A 17808-nucleotide genomic window follows, 5' to 3' on the forward strand; every position below is an offset into this window, starting at 1 on the left:
CCAAATTGCGGATATTTTCACCAAGCCATTGAAGATTGATCTTTTTCAAAAGCTAAGGAATGCTCTTGGAGTGATGAAACAAGTTTAAGGGGGATGTTGAAGTGTGAAAATAATAAACTTATTTTTCATTTATTCACATTTGTTTACATTTGTTCATGAACTTGCATATTAAGTTAGCATGTATTAGAGTATGAGCAGATTGATGTACATTGGAAGATACAATATCAAGATGGACTAAACAATTGGTTGTAACCCAATTAGAGATAGCAATGGGGTGGGACGCGGTGAAAGATCTAAAAGAGGTGAATGATCCCAAGTATTGCAAATATCACTGTATCGCCAGTCAGCCTACAGCAAAATGCTTCGTCTAAAGGAGAAGATCATGACATTGGTGAGAGATGGAAAGGGCTTTCATTGTTGTGGAAGAAGAAGCCTTCGTATCTTTATGCAACTATTTAATTTATTCGGAGCAGCGGGGTGGTTGCGGTGCGGGTTCAGCCTTAACCCGCATATAGTTCAACCCGCACCGCCCCGCATCGCATAGCAAAAAAATTATTTTCTTAAAAAATATTTTCGACTCTGTAACCAAACACTAGAAAATAATTTTCGAAATTTATTTTTCATTCACCAACCAAACATGAAAAATAAGTGCTACAATCATTCACTACACAGTTAGAAGCTTTAAAGGGCAATTGCTATTCCTCGGTTAGTTTGGGCTTAAATCATTGGCTAGTTTGGGCTGCTTAAAATAAATGGGTTTATTTGGTTGTGCCCAAATTTAGTCCATCGTTAAAGTAGCTCATGCCCAACCCATTAAAACCTGAACGGGTTAGACAGGTCAAATGGGTTTGGGTCACTTTTGCCACCCCAGTAAAACTCGATTGTGGCCTCAAGACGCGCAAGTATAGTGAAGTTAAGTAGCACTCAACAAAATGGTAGCAGCTGCTAAACTCCTCCGCGCACAATTGGCCAGTACCAAGTGAGCTTGAATTACCATACTCGATCCGATGAAAAGTCATGTTTGAAATGCCATAGTAGCTTTACACTTATATGCAAGCATTAGAGGGATAATACTTTCTCCGGTAAATAATCTTTAGCTTCTGAGTTCTGCCAAATTGTTAAGATTGGTAAATCGGTTCCAGCAGTGTAAGTGCTTTCTATGTCTTTAAATTACATATGATCTATCCTCTATATGATCCTACTAAAACTTAAACAAATATATACTATTTGATTTTTCCCTCCAAACTGGTATGTAGATATATATTTATCAATTATTCAACTAGCTTTCAATTCCAGAGCTGACTGTATGAATCTTTTTATATCCATTCTGATTCATTGTGGTTCATTTCATTCCAATAGTTAAAGACGAACTAAATTTACTTACAAAGATTCCTGTTAAGTACGAGATCTGGTGTAATCTTAACTTACTGTATATCTTATATATATTCCTATAACTCCATTTGTTGTGCTTATTCCTTTTTTGCAGTCAAAAACCAAAATGACATACCTGATATACCAAAAGTTATAGAACGACTGATGTAAACTAAGAGTCTGCCAAAACAGTATAGAGAACCCAGTTCCCACAGTAAGCAACATACTATAAAACCAAACAGTATTGGAAACCAGGTTCTCTATCTGTTTCCACAGTAAATAGGCAGTAAATAAAGAACACACGATATTTACGAGAAAATCTCCTTGCTCAGAGGATTAAAAACCACGACCTACCCTAGTAGGATTTCAACTCTACCAAACCAAGCAAACTTCAGATAACAACCTATTGCAATCTAAGAATTAAACTCTTAATCCTTCACCCCTTATAATAACTCTATTGTAAGCCCTTTGTAATAACTCTATTACAAAGCAACAACTCTTGACTAACTCTAGTCAAGAAACTAAACCAAACATTGGTTTAAATCTGTCCTACAAAGACACTTATTGAAAGTAGTGTAGGATTACAAATGAAGAACAAAATAACAAAGACTCAACAAACTTAAGTACTTAAGATATCTTCAATCTTTGAATATGGTATTTGAGGTTGCAACAGCTTTGTTCTTGAGAGAGGTAGAGGCTAGCACTTGAGAGAATATTATTTTTGGATTTTGCAAGTGATGGAGAGATGAAATCCCTTGTCTCATGTTGATAATATGTGTGTGTGAGGTCATCAAGGATGATGCAATAAAGTGTGATTTAGTTTGGCCTTAGCAAGCTACAACTGTGCTGCTATACTGCTGCAAGACGGTACAGTGCAACAACTTTTACAACTGTAGAGTTGACTATGTGACGACCAGGGGAACTAATCCCTATTTGTTCCCTCTGTTGTTCCCTTATCCGATTTCAGTAAGAATAGAACCAGACATCTGACTAGTCACTCTGAACGTAAGAGAACTAATTTTATCAGGTTCCTTACCCGGTTCTCTCATGAAGTTTGTCAAATCATCAAAATAAAAGACGTATAACTTATCAATTTCGCCATTTTTTATGATGACAAGCTTAGAATTGATATTCCCCCTGAGAACTAGATCTCCACATCGTTCCCCTTACGAATCAGCCATATTCCCTCTGAGAACTAGACCAAAGGAACTGATCACAACTGGTTCCTCAAGATTGTTTGGCAAATCATCAAAACACAAAATAGCATAACTTATCAATTTCCTCCTTTTTGATGATGACAAACCCATAATTGATATTCCCCATGAGAACCAGATTCCTTATATGTATTGATTACATCTGGTCCCTATCTGGAAACTCGAGAACGTTTGGCAAATCATCAAAACACGAAATAGCATAACTTAGAGCAGTTTCCCCCTTTTTGATGATGAAAAACCCAAAATTGATGTTCCCCTTCAAAATAGATTCTTTACATGTATTGATCACATCTGGTCCCTATCTGGTTCTTATCTGGTTCCTCGAGAACGTTTGGCAAATCATCAAATCACAAAATAGCTTAACTTAGAGAAATTTCACCCTTTTTGATGATGACAAGTACATCATTCATGTTTCCCCTGAGAACAAGATTCCTCACGTGTTCCCCTACGGATCAGACCTATGATCAACATGTTAACAACAAAGCTTCCCCTGCGAAGTAGAGTTATCTTTCATGCACAATACGACATATCAATTCGATTATGTTCCCCCCCTGTTGACACCTATGTAACTTCCCCCTTTTGGCATCATTGAAAAGAATAACAGAAGAAACACAACCAAAAATAAGTTTAGCAACATTAACTTATGCCACTTGGGCAACACAACATAAACAATAACAAGAACAGCAAGTGAATGTCATTGTACATAATAGAGTGATTGCCCATAGTAGAATAATTATAACAAAAGCACAGTAGTTTCAACAATGCAGAATATGACAATTTAAACAACTAAAGTACCAATGTCATCAAACACAAGAGTCAAAAGAAGATAGGAATTTGAGGAAACTTGGAAGGGGTGAAAGACATGGATCACCGGGCAGGAAGAAAATTAAGGGGATAATGACTTGATGAGCTTGTCCATTAGTTCATTCACAGTCCTCTTTTCATGCCCCGAACTCGAGGAGCGCGACCGACGCTCAACCGAGTGAAGCCAGCCGAGCAAGCCTATGTTACATCAACCTCTCATCATAACTCATGCATGATTTATCAAAACATAATTAAATCATGACTTTCATATTTGAATACATTTGGCTCAATGGCCCATAAATATTTTTTTTTCTTTTCTTTTTCTCTCATGATGGGTACATAGCTTCATAAATATCTGTGAACATAAATACATGACGAAACTCAAAAACTTAAGTACTTGACCCACAGTGTACATGTAGCTTCTATGACAATAGATACCTAAGTACATAAAACCAACTAGACTGGATTGCTCACTGGAATTATAGCGGCCTCACCATAATCTGCTACGCAAAAGATCCCTACCAAAGATCCAAATCATCCTGTAAAAGTATACCTGCATCCATTAAAAGATGTTGCGCCCCCGGCAAAAGGGACGTGAGTACATGTGGAATAGTACTCGCATGTAAGTCAAACAAAACAACATATGAAATCATGGTAATTCAAATAAGAGTCATATGAAGTACATCATTTTAAATTTCGTTTAGGATTAAATAAGCCATATGAACTATGTGTGGAATACATAATACAAAGTAATTGAAACAACATGTTCAAACAAGGCCAATGAAAATGGCCAATATCTGCGTTAATAATGCGTCTCACTAGACCGTCCATATCCCTTTCTTATCTTACACCTATACATTTCATAGACCGTCCTTAATGTTCACATGTCATATTAAACACTTATGTCTTTCATAGACTGTTCATAGGATTCCATAGACAATACACCTATGCGTCTTATGGACCGTTCATAGGATTCAAATATACCATATAATACACATGTGCGTTTCATAGACCGTTCACAGTGTTTACTTACACAACACACCTATGTGTTTCATAGACCGTTCACAGTGTTTACATATATAATACACTTGTGCATTTCATAGACCATCCACAAGATTTCATAACACAATATACCTATGTGTTTTATAGACCGTCCACAGGATTTTATAACACAATATACCTATGCATTTCATAGACCATCCACAGAATTTCATAACACAATATACCTATGTGTTTCATAGACCGTCCACAGGATTTCATAACACAATATACCTATGCATTTCATAGACCGTCCACAGGATTTCATAACACAATATACCAATGCGTTTCATAGACCGTCCACAGGATTTCATAACACAATATACCCATGCATTTTATAGACCGTTCACAGGATTTCATAACATAATATACCTATGTGTTTCATAGACCGTCCACAGGATTTCATAACACAATATACCTATGTGTTTCATAGACCGTCCACAGGATTTCATAACACAATATACTTATGCATTTCATAGACCGTCCACAGGATTTCATAACACAATATACCTATGCGTTTCATAGGTCGTCCACAGGATTTCATAATACAATATACCTATGCATTTCATAGACCGTCCATAGGATTTCATAACACAATATACCTATGCGTTTCATAGACCGTCCATAGGGTTCATGCATATCATTATGCATATAACCATATATAAACTCAAAGCAACATTATTAACATTACATTAAGGTCGTAAGTTCCCGGATCATTGAAGAACTTCATGTTCATGCTCATCATGGAGAAACATAGCACACATTATATTAGCACATACATGATGAATCAATAAGTCACTTTTAATGGCACATGAGCCCAATTTCATTTCTTAAGGTTCATCATCTTTTAGCATAGGACATCTCCCTTTCATCTTGTGATTCAATTACTTGACATATTGAGTTCATTAGCTAAGTTCATGATTCTTGAGGACTTAACATCGAAGTCATTTACATACATTATTTCAGAAGCATACAACTATAGTTGAAACCATTGGGACATACAACACCTCATAATTCTCATTTAGGCAAGCAACCACATTTCGTGTTCATACTATCACTTTATTAGTACTTTCAATTACTTACAACATCATTATTTCATTGGCTCCCTTTTTTCCATACATATTATTCTTCATTCATGGCACGGTGGCCGTATCTTATATTCTATACTTTCATTTTCAAGCATCTTTATAGATTATCGATAACAAAGAATCTCTAATTATGACCTTTAGTACACCTATGAGCAATTACGAGTCTTAGTCACATTTAGACTTCTTACATAATTTGGCATAATACCCTTCACTTGAAACACTACTTGGAGTCATAACATTTTTATATCCAACTCATGCTTTGAACACATTCCCGAAGGATAACATCATATGATAAGATCATCCGAAATACATTTTGAATATATACCTTTCAACACAAAGCTTATTCGAAATAGTTAATTTATAAAGGATAACTCGGGACTTACAAGAACATCATGAAATTCAATTCTAGGGAAGAAGTTTAGCCAACATACCTCCCTTTGAGCTTTCCTTAAATTACTACAACGTTCCGGAAATTCTAGCATTCCCAATCTATTTTGAGACATGAGAAAATTGAATTATAATTAGGAAGATATTCATGGTTTCAACTCATTTGAGCATTTTATCAAACACTAGGTGTGCATATTTGGCTACAAAGTTCTTCTACAAGATTTCCTTCACTCAACTACCAAATCCTTACTTATTTAAGCTCAACAATCTTCCCATAAACTTTATTGGTATATGCATCTATAAATAACACTCTCACACCCAAGAATAATACTCTCTATCAACCATATTCTACCCAAATCCGAAATTGAAGATTAAGGTGTGGAACCTTACCTTTTAAATGAAGAACTTGAGGGATTTCTTGTTGAATCTCAAGGCTTGGACAAGATCTTGATAAACAAATCACTTGAGCTTCATCTTCTCTCTAGAACACTCTCACTTCTCTCTAAAAATATCAGATTTTTTGCTCCAAAATGAGCTTCAAGGGTTATTTATCGAAGTTGGTTCGGGTTATAAAGATAGAAAAATGGATACTCCGAAATTCTGAACCGAGCTATAGACCATGCTGGGCACGCTCTGTAGTGAGCTATAAACCAGGCTAGGCATGCTCTGTAGCGAGCTATAGACCAGGCTAGGCACGCTCTGTAGCGAGCTATAGACCAGGCTAGGCACGCTCTATAGCACGGTCTAGTGCAGTACAGACCTGGCTTTGACCAGGCTAGGCACGCTCTGTAGCGAGCTACAGACCAGGCTTCGCGAGGGATATAGCACGGTCTAGCGCGCTACAGACTTGGCTTCGCGAGGTATATAGCACGGTCTAGCGTGCTACAGACCTGCCTTCGCGAGGAATATAGCACAGTCACATTCTTCCAGCCTTTGGGAATTTGATCATAACTTCTTGTAGGAGTGTCCAAATGACAAACGGTTTGAAACGTTAGAAACTAAACTCAAAGGGATTTAATGTGATAGGTAGATCACCTCATAAATCATTATAGTTTGGTAGAAGCATGCATTTCAAGTAGGATCTTGTACGAATTAAGACATCCTTTCCACTTAATGTATCCAACTTGTTCCACACGAATTCTTGCCATTCACAAAACTACTTAGTATGTTCAAACATACCTTAAACATATATTTATCATTTCAAAATAATGTGGTTCTATCCCATGGGTCTCCTTTAATAGTCGAACACGTTATTTCCAAATACCGTTGGTGCACTTTAAAATCTTAAATCATTAGGAAATTTTAACGGGGCCTTACACCTCTAATCAATGATCATCTTCTCTCTCAGGTCCTCTACTTGTTTTCTCAATCTTTCATTCTCACCCTTCAACTGAGCATTCTATTATGCCACTGAACCAAGGGGACCTGGTTCTCTACTTTTCTGGGCGAGCTGAACCATCAGTCGAAACACCATGAATCTGACCAAGCTTTTCCTCATCAAGAACAAACTGAGTCCCATGCATATATAGCATCTGAGTATCACATACAACATATAAGTGTTTTACTTCTTCTTCAAAAACATTTGGACTTGGAGAAACAAAGAGGTGATTTTATTTTTGGAACTCAACAACGTCAAGAAGTTCCTCCAATTTTCTGCAATATCATAGTCAAACACTTTTCCTAACAACACTTTGCGAGATTTCAGAGTCCTCTACCTCTCTAAACCCGATAACTCAACCTTTTGCTTCAGTAAGGAACCAAACTCCTCAGTCACATTACCCTTTCTTTTCCTAAACGATCAAGTCTCCATCTTCTTCTTCTCCACCTATTCACCCTTATCATATGTTGCATCTTTCTCAACTGACTTTCTTTTTTCCATTTTGATCATTTTTTTGAGTTCTTTCTCATAAGTGAAGATTTTTCCACTTCATTCTCCCTCCCCCATTCTTCACATCAGCATGTCACGCCCCTTCATCATCAATCAACATACTTTTCATCAATCCTTTTTACTGGATCAGTGGTTCGTTTAAGCATAAAGCTTAAGAGAAAAAGATCATCTTCATAATTAACATCATGATAAGGACTTGAGGGACTAGGTCCCTCATTCAATTCCCCTTTTTCCAGCACATTCACAAATTTATTCATCCTTCAAGACTTCCACAAACCCAATAATAAATTCAGCCTCACTCTCTAGAATATTAGATTTACCATGTTTCCTTTCAGTTAAAGTCCAATCAAAATCTACAAAAGACTTCTCTGAGTTTTGATTCAGATGGAGTTGGGATTTTGGAAGATGACAGAGTTGGGTTCACTTCTGGTATATTTGGAGAGAAGGATTGATTTTTAGACAAGGTTGATTCTGGTTTAGAAGAAAAGAATCGATTTTGGTTGGGTGTGAGAGAAGGAAATGGCTTTTTTGAGGCAACAAGTTAGTTCGGAAAAGGTTTAACATTTTGGATTTCAAAAATTAGAAAAGAGGCGGGAATAATTTAATGACATGACACTTCAGCAGTTTAAAAAGGCATATAATTATTGAAGAGACTACTAACCTGAGTCAAAGGAACCAGGTTCCTTGACGGTTTTTTAAAATCTTAACAAAAACTTCTAGAAGTGCAATATCACTCATACTTGTTTTCTCTTGAAACTTCCATGTGTGTATACCTGTAACGGTCTAGAATTGAGTTATATGCCACCAGAAAAATGCTTTTTAGCATTGTACCTTTCCTTCTTTACATAGCCAATCATCGAGGGACCAGGTCTTTAGTTGAGCTTGATCAGCCCCGACTCGAGACGATCTCTTTCAAAGTGTTCTCTGCTCAGTTCTTTGGTAAAGATATCTGCTACCTGATCCTTCGTCTTGCAAATCTTCATACAAATAAGCCCCTTTTCCACATTGTGCCTCAAAAAGTAATATCGTACATTAATGTGCTTTGTCCCTTGTGTTGTACCAGGTTCTTTGCCATGTTTAGAGCACTTGTGTTATCACACAAAAATGACACACAACCTGTAAACATACCCAAATCTTCTAGTTGTTGCTTGATCTATAGCAGTTGAGCACAACAAGAGGCAACATCCACATATTCATCTTCAATAGTAGAAAGAGCCACAATGTTTTGTTTCTTTATACACCAAGAGATCAAGCATGACCCTAAAAAATGTTCCATTCCAGATATGCTCTTTCGATCCACCAGATATCCAACATGATCAGCATCAGCATATCCAACCAAGTCAAAATTATGTCCTGAAGGATAGAAGAGGACCAAGTCCTACGTTCCCTTAGGATACCTCAAAATTATGTTGGAAACCTTCAAGTGAGATTCTTTTAGGCTTGATTGGAACCTAGAACACAACCCAACACTAAAAACAATATCAAGTTTGCTAACAGTCAAGTACAGAAAAGATCCAATGATACCCCTATACATAGTTTCATTGACAGGAGAACCAGGTTTGTCCATGTCTAATTAAGTAGTAGTGGCAATAGGTGTATCAATGGTCTTAGCATTCTCCATCTCAAATCTTTTCAGTAGATCTTAGAACAAGAAGGTTTTGATTCTAAGAGATGGAGCTCTAGAAGTGAAGTTCCAAATAGTACTGGTTTTCTGCCACTGAGACTGAACATCCACCCGTCTTTGGTGATTTGTACCATTGTACTAAAGGACAGAAAAAATAACTTCTTTCTTTCTATTATTTTATTATTTGGAATAATGGAAAAAGTCAAACCCTACTTTGAAGTACTTAAACATCAGAATTTGAAGGAAGAGGTTCCTCCATATTTGAAACACCATTGACATTAACAGAATTATGACTTCCAGTTCTTTGTTCTGCATCAGGAGTACCTGATGCAATATCATCAACTCTATGTTCAGCTTCAGTCGAGGTGATAGAGGGATCAGGTTCCTCTATGCCTTTTGGAGATTCTGCTACATCTTCTTCATCGCTCTGCTTGACTTGACACATCAAATTAGTCTTTCCATTTGCACTATCTATAGCTTCACCAGGAAATTTCGTAAATTCTTCATCTTTATTTTCTTTGTTATGTGACCCTTTACCACCATTATTGAAAACAAAATATTTTGCATCCAAAGGCTCTTAGGTAAGTCAGCTTGGGTTTTCTCCCATTAAGCAGTTCATAGAGAAACTTCTCGAGAATCATGCACTTCTTAATCAAGTAGCAAGCAACGTTGACAGCTTTAGCCCACGAACCAGGTCCTCCAGAACCAACTTGTTCAACAAATAAAAACTTGCATGCCCCAGTCTTCTATGCCATACTAAGCATCATCATCAATGACACTTAGGCATGTTATATCACCACCATTCAGTGAATCAAGGTTTGCAACATAGATGTTCTTGAACCTTTTGGCTATCAACACCACTTCACCTGTTTTGAGATTGGTGAAGGTGCAAGATTTGGATAAGAACTTCACTTTATTTTTTCATATCACAGATTTGAGACACATTCAACACGCTAGATTTCAATCCATTCACCTAGTATACATTTTCAATTGCATGGGAGAGTGTTTTTCTAATTTTTCCACCACCAAGAATATAGCCCTTTTTGTCGTTACTAAAGGACACACACCCACCTTGTAAGGCCTAGAGTAAGAGGAAATCATCCATTCTTCCAGTCATATGCTTAGAGCAGCCTCTATACATATAACATTTTTTTACTGCTACCTCTCACTCCATCCTGCACACGAAATCACTAATTAGACTTAGGAACCCAAGCCAGCTTAGGTCCCTTATAATGATAGAGCGGGCGGATCAAACTTATTTTTGCCCATGCAGGCAACATATATTTTCCTCTTACAAGACCAGGTTCCTCAACAATATGTTTCTTTTCAACAAAAACTTTATTTTTCTGTAGAGACTGGATTTTAACTTTACAAGAGTCCTTGTAATGACCAGTTTGAACATAGTGAGTACACAACCAATTATCAGCCACAATTACATACTTGTTATGGGGATTATAAGAGGTTTTAGCCTTTTGGAACCCGATTCCTTACATGTTTCCAACATTACTCTTGTACATAGACGTTATTACATCAGAGAAACGGGTCCATTTAAGTTACTTATCAAGATCATTTTTAACCCATTTTAGATCCTCCTGAAGTTTTCTATTCTTTTCAAGCTCAACAACAAGACTTGTTTTAACTTTATTAAGCTCACTCTCAAGCTCAAGTTGAGCCTCACTAGCCACTTCTTCACCCTTTGGGGTGTCTATCCATTTTTTTATTTGGTTTTTCAACAAGGTATTTTCTCTAATTACTTCTTCCACTTGTTCCTTCAAGTCTACAATGGAAACTACTATATCATACCTCTATTGTTCTATGTCACCAATTTCTTCAATTAAAGTATTTTTCTCATTAATAAGGCTATGATAGCATCAATCAACACATTTTCTAAGGACATCAATTTTTTCTTAGAGTAAGTTTGCAAATTTCTTTGAACATCAAGAAAACTTACCTCATCTTCCTCTTTATCCTCATCATCATCAGATTTGGCCATGAGTGCAAAGATTGACTCTTATTATGAAGATCCATTGTCAACAACCATCATCGATGTATCTCCTTGGTCATCTTCACCTTCAGATTCACTGGAGGTATCTCCTAGGCAGCTAGGGCTTGGTTCACCATATTGTAAGCAACATCTCTTTTTTTGAACTTTCTGTCAGGGGCCTGGTTCCTCTTAGCTGCCTTATCAGTGTTGCTTTTGTAATGATCCTGCTTATGAAGAAGACAGTCTTTAATGAAGTGTCTAGGCATTCCACATTTATGACAATAATCATTTCCTATAAAATTCTTGCTGGAACTTCCTTTCTTTGGGATCCCACCATTTCTACGAATCAATTTTTGAAATCTTCAAGTGAGATACGCCATGTCAGATTCATCACTACTTGAGTCGCTGTGGGCAGCTTTGAGAAGCAAGTTCTTCCCCTTCTTAGGCTCTCTTCTTTCAAGATCTTTCTTTCTCTTTATCTCATAGATTTTGAGATTTCTAATGAGTTCATCAATGGTCAGCTTCTGCAGATCCTTGGCTTCAATGATAGTATTCACTTTACTTTCCCAGGAACCTAGTAAAACACTGAGTATTTTCCAGATCAGCTTGTTTCTTGGGATGACTTCTCCAAGGGAGTGAAGCTCATTGATAATGGAGATTAAATGTGTGTGCATATCCTGAATAGGCTCATCCTTCTTCATCTTGAAAAGTTCATACTCTGTAGTAAGCATATTAATTTTAGACTGCTTAACCTGAGTTGTTCCCCATGAGCAGTTTGAAGAGCTTCCTAGATCTCCTTAGCAGACTGACAAGCTGAGATGCAGTTGTATTCATCTGGTCCGATGCAACAAACAATATTCTTCTTTTCCTTTAAATTCTTCTCAATAGCCTTTCTATCAACATCATTGTACTCTTTTTTTGTTTTTGGGACTATAACCATTCCCTTACTAACAGTTTTCATGGGAACAAAAGGTCCATCACGGAATACATTCCATAACTCTAATTCCTCGGCTACGATGGAATCATGCATTCTTATTTTCCACCAACCATAGTATTGGCCGTTGAATCTTGGTGGTTTGTACGTTGATTGTACTTCCTCGAAGTTTGGTGGAGCACCCATGAGGATCCTTTATAGGTGTTAACCTTTTAGAAATAATCTTCTCAGATACCAATTGATGTAAACTAAGAGTCCACCAAACTATATAGAGAATCAGGTTCTCTATCTGTTCCCATAATAAATAGGCAGTAAATAAAGAACACACGATATTTACCTTTAAAAAACTCCTTTCTCAAGAACAAAGCTGTTGCAGCCTCAAGGACCAGATTCAAAGATTGAAAATATCCTTTCTCATTGGATTAGTTTGGCCTTAGCAAGCTACAACTGTGCTGCTGTCAGATGGTATAATGTAGCGGCTTCTACAATTGTAGATTTGACTGCGCGACGACTAGGGGAACCTATCCCTATTTGTTCCCTCTGTTTTTCCCTTATCTGATTTCATTGAGAATTGAACCAGACATCTGACTAGTTACTCTGAACGCAAGGGAGCTAATTTTATCAGGTTCCTTATCTGGTTTTCGCATGAAGTTTGTCAAAGCATCAAAATAAAAGATGCATAACTTATCAATTTCCCCTTTTTGATGATGAAAAACTTAGAATTGATATTCCCCTTGAGAACCAGATCTCCACATTGTCCCCCCTATGAATCAGCCATATTTCCCCTAAGAACTAGAACAAAGGAACTGATCACAGATGGTTCTTCAAGATTGTTTGGAAAATTATCAAAATACAAAATGGCATAACTTATCAACGGCAAAATTCCTTTCTCCATCCCTCATCAAACCACTACATGTCAATTTTGTCATGTTATGTTTCCTAAGACACATAATTTACTAACTTTAATGTGACAAAAAATAATTCCATTACTTTACTATTATACTGGGCATGAAATTACCCCGAGTTACTAAAATGTAAATCTTAAAAGTGAATATGCAACCAAATTCTAAAAGCACATAGCTTCCGTACATACACCAAATTTGCTATAGTACTGAAACATGCAGAAAATCTTCTTCCCCTGGTGTTTTGGGGCCGATAATTTTGTTGGGGAGGGGGGCAGGGAGGGCGTCTCTATGTATATATATACATGGAACTTGGAAGAAAAAAACTTAATGTGATGAAGAGGTTTAGCAGAAGCAAAGAAACCATGTATAAATCAAAGCTACAAGAAAATTGTGTCAAAGCAAGAAATGGGCACTTCCAAAGTACTGTTGCAAAAGATGAAACAAACCATATGTGGTTGTCAATGGAATCAAATTTGACTCTCCCACTTCTTGCAAATCATCTAAAGAAGCCCACAGTGAAGTTGCTAAGTTTTCTTTCCTTCACTTTGTTTCTAGTATAAGAAGTATATCTCTATATAGCATTACTGATGCCCTTTTGCATGTTTTGACTTTATATGATCATTTTATAAGAAAAACTCAATTTTACCTTGGATTGTTTTCGTCTAGTACCTTCTTGAATTTGTGAAGTCAAATCTATAAGTATGAAAGATTAATATTTTTTTCTCGAATAAAGTAGAAACAACTGTACCATTGATTTTCTCCACTGGAATCAGGTAATCCCCCATCTTCTTGTCTCTTTATTTTCCCCCTGTTTATGCTTCCTCTTTCTTTCTCCTCCCCTATCCTTATTCTCCTTTACCCTCCTTCTTTTATCAATTTTTTTCTTTCTATATCCCGCGTACCACTGCCTAGAAGCGACACACTTTTTGGTCGGCTAGGTTTTCTTGGTCATCTTCTTTCTTTTCCTTGCTCGCTGCTGTTCAAATTTCTAGATTTAGTAGCAACAACAGAAGATTCTGTACAGAGGCAACTTTTCGAAGAAGCTTTAGAGGCGCGTGAGGTCCACACGGGGGCAGCTAGAGGCAAATGACAAGCGCAAAACACACACTTAAATTATGTTCGCTAATCAAATATAATATATTATAATATCATATACATAGGGATTGAATTTAAACAGTATTCTCGTAGTTTCTAGCTTGATTGCTATTCAACATGATCAACATTTAAGATTTATATGATTTGTAGCTAAAATTAATTAAGAGTCTAAAGCTATTGACTAATGACAATCGAAAAAAGGAACAAGCAAAGAAGGTTATCGATGGGAGAAGATAGAGTTTGATAGGATATGTGCAAGATAATTGTTCGTGATCTAACTCTAGATAATTCACTTCTAATGTTCAAGTAAGTTTCTCGAACTCACTGAATTATTAGCTTAAACGTTTAACAAAAACTACTCTCTCGATTAAGTCTTAATCTCACAAGATGAACCGATTTAAGCATGTGAAGATATGCAAGAATGTGTAATGGATTGATCTTTAGGAAAACCTCTTTAGATTATTCTCCTAACTAGGTTTAATCAATAATTAAACTAGCCTCTTTCGATTACTTAGAAGAATCTATGAACTCAACCAACAATATAATGCAAAGATATCTCAAGTTATGCCTATCTCGATTACATGAACTAGTGAATATAGATGCAACAACTAAATCATCCAAAAATTCTTCAATACATAAAACTAGAGTTATAATCCACAAACAATCATCAATACAACAAATACATAAAACCCTAATTGGAACTACTCCATAGATATGGAGCAATTCATCACAAATAAAATTAAAGTATAGAAAAACATAAATTCAATCCAAACTCGGTTCTTGAGTGAGGAAGGAATGATGAAATCCTTGTGCTTTTGCTCATCCAACTCCTCCTTAGCTTCCTTAGGTCAAAAGTTTGTCAAAAGTTCAGAAAATAATATTTTTCCATGTATTTATACCAAGTAGGGTCAGGCCCAGACGAAACCACCTTCTCCTAGCCGAAATAGGACATTGGCTCTGTAAAACCTACACAGGCGCGCCGCATGGGGCAACGCGCCATGCAGGGCTTTAGTGGGGAATTCTAGAGAGCATCACAATTCAATAGGCTGCCCAAATACAGTGCTGCGGCGCAAGACGCGCCACAGTAGCGCAAATTTCTCAGAGTACGACTCCAAACTCGATTTTTGACGTCTAGACTTGGTCCTTCACCCCCGAACACGATCCCGGCTTAATCCCTTGGGCTTTTACATAGACTTCAAAGCTCTAAATAGCTCGAATTCGCTCCACAACATCTAGATCACTCAGAATCCCCCCTACAAGGCATAAAACACACAATAAGTACAAAATACTAGAAATTAAAGCTCACACACACTTAAAGTGCAATAAGCGACTAAAATACGAGATTATAGTTTACCATCAACACCCCATACTTAAACCATTACTCATCCTCGAGCAATCAAACTACACTTTTATATAGAGATGACTTTTTTAAACAACTCTCCTAACTCATCACCCCACGACTATTTAAAATAGACTAAGCACAATACCGTAACATCCTAGCCTCAAGATTTGACTCAAAAGCACCACATATTTTTCACAACCCGCTCACTTACTCTAACACAGAGGTAAACGACATTACCATTCCTTCATGAATCAAGTGCTCTCACGCAATAATAAAGAGTAGTTTCACACACAGTAAAATTTAAGAACAATTAGGAACTCAAGATAGAAAGAATTCACTCACTCTCAGAAGCAACATTCATGTTCCACAAAAGACATACCATAGGCTTGCCTGTAGTGTACTACTCTACTAATTGAGCTCATTCAGTCAAGGATCAAGTAGGACTTTAATTGACTGTAATGTAGGCTGCGAGATGGGTAGGATATATTTGGATATAAGAGTGACTACAACTCACTAAGTACTTTAATACAAAATAACCGTTCAAAACCCCACACTTATGTCAAACCATAACTCCACTTTCACATCAATATACATTAACTCCATACTTATTTAAGCACAAATACATCAAGTTACTACTATCAAGAAATATTTTTCATAATCATACACTTATTTGTTTCTTTCGTTTTCAATTTAAGTTGCTCTTACTTTTTTCAAAACAGTGCACATTTCTCCTTAGTTCAATAATTCCACTGAAAAGTCAAACCAACACCCCCACACTTCAAGTTTTACAAAGTTCATAACAAATTCAAGTGCGCACGAGAGGTACAAGGTTTAAATAGATGGTCAATTCAAACAAATGAGTAAGGCTTGTAATGTGGTTTCCAACAAAACAGGATTACAGGGTTAATGGGGTTAATTACAACACATAACAATTAGATGGGTAAAACATATCATTGGCTCAACAAAGAAACGTCTATATCACTTCCAAGACTGAATAAAACTACTATTTCGCTTTGCAAACACACGGGGCAAGTTCAAGACATCAAATGCAATGCACATAATAACACAAGACCTCACACACACATGGCACATAACTCACTCAGGATCGGACTATCAAGACACTCTAGTCAAAGTAGTTAAGCAAAGTTAAAATCATACAATTTAAGGTACTTTTACAAAAGCCAAAAATTGAGCATAAGCGTCATAATTAAAGTACTTACTATTCTCAAGGCATCATAAATTTAAGAGAAATTGCCGGGATGGAACTTCCTCGACAAGATCTATCTGAGGCTCCACTGCTCGGGCTGCTGCTTGGGCTCTGGGCTGAGCCCTACCCCTGCCTCGGCCTCTAGCACAGCCTTGGCCTCGACCTCTACCCCTCGTAAGAGCTGCCACTGGAGGCTCTGGCTGCTGCTCAGCTAAGGAAGAGGTATGTATCCTCACCATCTATGAGAGAATAAGAGTAGAAGAGTTCAATCAATATTGAGAAAACAACATCGCACGATAGAGGAGAATAGAAGTGAAATTGTTTCCTAACTTCATAGCCTCTGGAAGATAAGTACAAACGTCTCCGTACCGATCCTCCAGACTCTACTAAGCTTGCTCATGAATCGTGAGACCTAGGTAACCTAGTGCTTTGATACGAACTTGTCACGACCCCGAATTCCCACCGTCGGGACCGTGATGGCGCCTAACATTTCCCTTGCTAGGCAAGACAACGTTATAGAAATAAAAAGTGCGGAATAATATAATAAGTGCTATAATAAGTGCGGGTCATGAATAAAAACAATTTAGCTAATGTGAAGTATAATAAGTGCAAAATAATATAAAAACTGTGTTAATTACTACCAACCGGTTCTGGAGTCACAATTCACGAGCATTCTTAAATTTACTACAAGTAATAGTCTGAAATAAATACAACTATTTGAATTAAAGATACAGTAAAACAGAAGGACAAACGGGGACTTCAAGGTCTGTGAACACCGATAGATCTTCCTTGAGTCTCTGGAATCTCGATCAACCCGAGCCAGTACCAAAAGCTACACAGAAATTTCATAGTACAGTATCAGTATAACTGACCCCATGTACTGGTAAGTGTCGAGCCTAACCTTGACGAAGTAGTGACGATGCTAAG

At 37.0% G+C, this 17808-nt stretch overlaps 1 protein-coding gene across 1 annotated transcript; it reads right to left on the reverse strand.

Moving 5' to 3' along the window:
• Window positions 1-8943: 8943 nt before the first annotated feature.
• Window positions 8944-9357, reverse strand: LOC142173400 (secreted RxLR effector protein 161-like). The gene is made up of 2 exons (XM_075238981.1): window positions 9261-9357; window positions 8944-9143 (listed from the first exon to the last, which is right to left on the reverse strand). The coding sequence occupies exons 1-2, from the start codon at window positions 9355-9357 to the stop codon at window positions 8944-8946; spliced, it is 297 nt and encodes a 98-aa protein (XP_075095082.1).
• Between the last annotated feature and the right edge of the window lie 8451 nt (window positions 9358-17808).

This window comes from Nicotiana tabacum, chromosome 19 (genome assembly GCF_000715075.1).
Source record: "Nicotiana tabacum cultivar K326 chromosome 19, ASM71507v2, whole genome shotgun sequence".
Taxonomy (NCBI): Eukaryota; Viridiplantae; Streptophyta; class Magnoliopsida; order Solanales; family Solanaceae; genus Nicotiana; species Nicotiana tabacum.

Coding starts and splice junctions, on each gene's coding strand:
- LOC142173400 (XM_075238981.1), bottom strand. CDS start 9,357: ATGGACAAACCTGGTTCTCCTGTCAATGAAACTATGTATAGGGGTATC. Junction 9,144..9,260: donor CAAACTTGATATTGTTTTTA/GTGTTGGGTTGT, acceptor TCTATCCTTCAG/GACATAATTTTGACTTGGTT.